General features: G+C 45.0%; 1 protein-coding gene across 5 annotated transcripts in view; it reads right to left on the bottom strand.

Annotated features, from left to right (window-relative positions):
- Window positions 1-2010: 2010 nt before the first annotated feature.
- Window positions 2011-5554, bottom strand: part of RAB3B (RAB3B, member RAS oncogene family) — a 50916-nt gene continuing 47372 nt past the window's right edge. For all 5 annotated transcript variants that reach the window (XM_039556579.1, XM_039556578.1, XM_019291884.3 and 2 more), the window contains one exon: window positions 2011-3924. In XM_039556579.1, the coding sequence (XP_039412513.1) occupies window positions 3737-3924 (188 nt within the window). In that variant the 3' untranslated portion in view covers window positions 2011-3736. The remainder of the gene's footprint in view (window positions 3925-5554) is intronic.

Here is a 5554-nt window from a genome sequence, read left to right as displayed (position 1 = left end):
GGCTGCGCGGCGCTCCCATTGGTGGAGACAAGGCTACCGCCGTGAGCGGGTGGGGGAAACTATAGCTGGGGGAGAGGGGGGGATGCTGTCCCTTTCAGGAATCGGGCGGAGTGGGAAGACAAACAAGAGGGATAAGGGGAAGACGAAGAGTGAATCCAGATTTCGGGCACTGGTCTCTGCGCCGTCACGTTTCCACGCGTATGCCCGCCCGCCGCCTCAGTAGTGCCCCCCCCCTGCTCTCACGTTGGAATAGTCCAACAGCCAGCTGGCGGAAGCCAGCCTCCTCCTCTCACGGCCCTCACCAATTGGTCGAGCTGGCTGTCGCTCAAAGCTGCAAGGACCAATCAGCTCGCCGGGCCGGCTGCCGGCAGCATGGCAGGTCCTGGGGTTCCTTGGATCGCTCTTCCCGGGATGGTGGAACACGATGTGTCCTGAACAGCGTAAAGTCTGCGCCCATGGCTGCTTAGCAGAAATCACTCTTTGTTCTTTACAAAGGTGGCTACTTCGGCAGGTCTCAGCACTTTCCGATTCGTGGATATCCTTTTCCCCCATCACACTCCAGTGCCGCTGCAGTGACAGAGGGAATGCTGCTCTGCCTCTCGGCTCAAATCCCCTGGCGCTTCCAAGCGGCACGCACCGCCAGGCTCCTGCGTTTATCGCAGCCCTTGTGCATCGCTCCGCATCTGCCTCCCTGCAATCCCAGCGCTCCCGGCGCCGTTGGCCGCAAAGCAGGCGCTGAAAGCCGAGGTACGGGGTCAGAGGCCAAGCCTGAGGTACAGGGGCTGATAATTCAGCCTGGATGTCGACCTGGATGGTATTTCAGTTCTCTATTCCTCCACCAGATGGAAGCCAAGACCCATCTCTAATCCCAAGGTTTGCCTGTGGCTTTTGCTGGAGCACTTGTTTTGTACAAGCCATACACAGACGCTTGAGAGGAGCCGTCACCTCTTTCTTTTCACACTCTAGTGCCCCTTTTTTACCTTGTAGACAGGCTGTTTTAACAACACAACTATGCTGGGCCACTCCCAGTCAAATGGAAAGCTCTCTACAAGCCCATATCACAAATTTCGTGTTTCCCTTCAGTGCAAGCAGATTTATTTCTCTTGCCGTGACAAATCACCGTCTCACATTCTGCCATTCCTCTTACAAGTTAATACAAGTAACAATTACTACTGACTCACTGCTGATCCTGAAACCAGCCGCAGGCCATTTAAGGCAAAAGGCTTTCCCTGTATTCCTTCACAGCAAATATAAGATGATGAGATAGACAAAATATATACTAATGCAAAGATGTATCAGTTGCCTGTGATGATTTGATTCCTTATTCGAAATAAACTCTGCAGGATTTCTGCAAAAAATATCAGGCTTCTCCATGTATGCAATATAAGGCAGGGTAGAATTCCCAACTCTCTTTTCTTCAGACTTGCTGGCTTGTCCTGTGAAAAACAATTCTGCCCATTCTAGGCTGAGGGGCCTGGAATGTACTTTTATTCTTCTTTAAAGAAGCCCATCTGACTTGACCAGAACATAATGAAACACAATTTTATATTGAGTGGAAAAGGGAAAGGTCCTTTTTGCTAGGGAAAAAAAAAACCAAAACAAAACAGAGTAAGTCAAAGAAAATAATTGAAATTCCATTTCTGCTGAATCCATTTTGTTTTGCCAGTGAGCTGCTGAGCTGACAAATCGTTATTTGCATTGCAGTACTAAGTTACATCTGCACAGCTCAAAATCTGATGTGGACTTCTTTTATTTTATCGCTAGTTATATAAGTTGCATGAAACCTGCCTCCTCTACAATTAGAACAAAACACTATACATTTATTGGCCAAATAATCCTTCTCTTCACTGTTCTAAACCTACATAGTGATTGCAGATTGCTGGGTTCAAAGACCATCACCCTGCCAAAGAAAGATCCATGTAGTCTGATGTATTCTTAAAGCATTAAAAAGATTTCTCCTTCACACATGCGTAGGATTCCTAACGCCAAAAATGCGGCTGACACAAGCTCTCTGGCCACACCCAGTGAGTACATTTCTCTTTATTTTGCAGTTTCAGGGGTTTAGATACAACAACCACAATCCCAGCACTGCACAAATCACACTCTCAAGACGAGATCACACATACCCAGAACACGTCACAGTAAAGATTCCCGAAAACAACACACAAAAAGAGGGATCAAGCCTTTAGCACAATGAGCTCAAACCACCCCAAAAGAGTTGCATTTTTGTCCAGAATTCTGTGCTTTTTTTCTTAGAGCTATTACACTTTGAGACACAACAGAAGGAAATTACAAAAGCGCTCACTGGTGTCATGATCCAGCACGTTACAGGACAGAGGGCAGGTGACTCCCTTTCCTGACATCAGGAAGTCCCTCAGTCAGAGGATATCACCGATCAAAGGTAAAGACGTAAAATTTTCCAGCATTTTCCCCTTAAGACAACCAACTTCTCTCCATATCCACTTAATTTAAAAATTTTTCCTCCCTTCAAAGCATGATGCCACAAAAAGTTCACAGAATAACAGGATGTCTTTGCCATGTTTCATTTGCAGTTGTGTTTTATTAATCACTCCTCTTTATCTTAAATTATGCTTTGTGGTTGAATCTGAAACCAGAAAATCTATCCCTCCAGACATGCCCATCTAGAACAAGATTAAAAAACCAAATCAATAACAAAATGCAGAAAGAAAATATAATAATATTGGCACAAATACCTGCCAACACTCACATTTTGCCTCCTGATATTTTTGTCTGAGACAGTGCAGTTCCATGTCTTACATGTTTTTGCCTCCAACTAAGCATGCAGCAGCCAGCTCCCCTTTTCATTCATCCTGCAACAAATCCACCAGCAAGTAGTTGATGAGAGAAGATCCAGACCTGGAGAGGTAAAACTACAGGATACAGGGACTGCAGGACAGTCAAAATCTGGGAAGAGAGGATTAGGACAGGAATGTGCTAAACACAGCAACACCCCCAGCAAGCTGTGGTGGAGAAGTTTGGAGGCAAGGGCAGCCCCTGCAAGGGCTCTCACTCCTTCACTCAGCACCAGCCAAAGCACCGGGAAATACAGGAATGGCTGCAAGGCCTCCTCCTCCTCCTCCTCAGCCCAGCAGCTTTGATTCCTTCCCTGTGATCTTCATCTGTTTAGAGACTTGACACAAAATCCAACCTCCTTCTTCCTCACACTCTGGAGGACCTCACACTGTTAAGACAAAAATTCTCTGCTTTCTGCTCCATCCTACAGAAAAACTGAGATCCGTGGCTGGAGGACGGCAACAATTTTCAAAATATCTGGGGATTGGCGGTTTTTTTTGTTTTATGTTTAAAAAAAGCCTATTCTTGCTTTATAAGAGATTTTTCTTTTTTCTCTTAGACCTGGTCCCTTCTAATTGGTTTTTGTGCTTCCTGCTGTTCTTGGCAAAAAAACTCTTTCTGCAATAGATGAATTTACAATTAAAAAGTGCAACATTCTCTGTAGAAATAACATTTGCATCACTACACAATTATTTTTCTTCAGTGTAATTCACATTCACACGAGATGCACTTACAATATTTTTTCAGATTATTAAATTATTGGAGGAGGAAATACATAATATTAACACTCCAGCACATTAAACAAACATACCAATTTCCTACAACAGACACTTCTGCCTTTGGACTACATGATAATGCACCACCACAAATGAAAAGAGAAAATTTAATCGGGGAGAAGGACATTTCTCAGTGTGAAAGGTCACTAGCACGAGCAGTTCTGCTGTGAAGGGGGGGGGTTGTCCGTGAGCCGCATGCTTCTTCCAGAAGTGCCCCTGGAATTGTCTGATTCTATGCTCTCCGACATCTTTTCACAGATTATATCCACCAGACGCTCAAACACCTGCCTCACGTTGATGTTTTCTTTGGCACTGGCTTCGAAATAGTCAAAACCTGGGGGAAAAGTGGACAGAAAGTATCAATAGAGACTGATGATCATGATGGTTTTTAAAATACCCTTTTTTTCAGGATTTACCGAAAGAAAACAAGACATCAGATAATCCTTAAAGTCAGTCTATTCCCACAATCTTAGAATGGTGAGCAGAAATACTTTTAAAATTTATCAAGCTTCATTAGGAATGAAAGGGATACATGGATCCTTCCCATCACCCTGGTAAGCATATCTGCAGATCTAAGTAAACCCAGGGTAAGGGAGTCAATTCTGCCCCTTCCATCAGTGCAGGTCCCCTGGGCTGCAGCCGCTGCCCTCTGGCAAGAGCAGAGGCCAGAATGAGAAGGAAGATCGTGGCTGCTTTCCTTCTGCTGACCAACATCTGTGCCCAAAAGCACAATGCTCCTTGACCCTCAAACACTGTCCCTTTCTGATTAAAAAACCAGACCAGCAAGGCTGGAGTTACACCAAGGAGGGCATGGCACCAGCTCCTCCTGCTGCTTCCCGCTGCCACAAGGCGCTAGGGGAGAAGCAGCCTCTGACAGACAGCCCTGGCCCTGCCTCAGCAGCAGGAATGCCCTGAACTGTGAAGCATTTCCTTATCTCCCTCACCCCAGGGCCCTCAAAGGCCAACCAAGCTGTTGCTTCTGTCCTGTCAGGTTATTAAATTGCCAGCATCGAGAGCTGAGGCACCACGGAGAGTTTATTTTGCAATGAGCTCTGTTCTGTTGTGCTTCATTCTGGGGATATTCTGCATTGCATCAGTTTCCTTTGATTCTGCCACAAAGAAAGAGAAAACTTGTCTTAACTGATCAGTCTGCCACTGCTGGCAGGCTGAGTCACCTCGATGTGTGAGCTAAGTAGATATCCACCCCATTCAAACCCTTTTTAAGATTCATGGGACAAGGGGTGAAGTGATGGTGGAGATTTTGCCTTGTTAGCAAACAGGGAGGGCTGTCCTGCATCACACAGGGGTTATGTCTGCCCCATTTGCTGTTCTGCTGATGAACAAAAATGTATATAAAAAGCATAGGAAATCAGAGAACTGCACTTAGATATCAGTCAGTCCAACATTGGCTCAGCTTCTGCTACACCAATCTGTTTTGGTTCAGTTCACATTCAGGCCAATAACAATTTCTTTATCTGATTAGGGAATTATTTCAATGATGTTAATGTCACTATGCAAATTTAGAGAAACATGCTGAGGGGATAACCTTTATGTGAATCATTATGATGAACATTAGCACTTTAAGCAGTCAATAGCCAATTAAAGAGATTCCTCCCACCTAACTCACAAAATAATTTCATATAATGCTGTACACATTGGCATAGTTACTATAATGAAAAACTGATCTGATAAAATCAGATCTATTTTTCAGCTCTTTTAAAAAGAGTGTTTTGGAAGTTGGGAGCACAGAAGAGCAGGGCTGGGACAGCACTTCCCAAAGGCATGATCAGCTTTTGGGCTGCTCTGCACTGGGGTGTGTTTCTCCAGGGTGAGCTGGACAAGCACCAGGTCGGGGCAGAACTGGGGATTCTTCTGTGAAACAGTTTCCTACTGATGGAATCAGTTGCTATGGTAACCCTGTGTGTGTGTGTGATTTGAAGTGTCCCACTAGTAAAGGATTCAGA

This window comes from Corvus cornix, chromosome 8 (assembly GCF_000738735.6).
Source record: "Corvus cornix cornix isolate S_Up_H32 chromosome 8, ASM73873v5, whole genome shotgun sequence".
Taxonomy (NCBI): Eukaryota; Metazoa; Chordata; class Aves; order Passeriformes; family Corvidae; genus Corvus; species Corvus cornix.
Note: the sequence above shows the minus strand (reverse complement) of the source record. Positions and strands in the feature narration are given on the sequence as shown.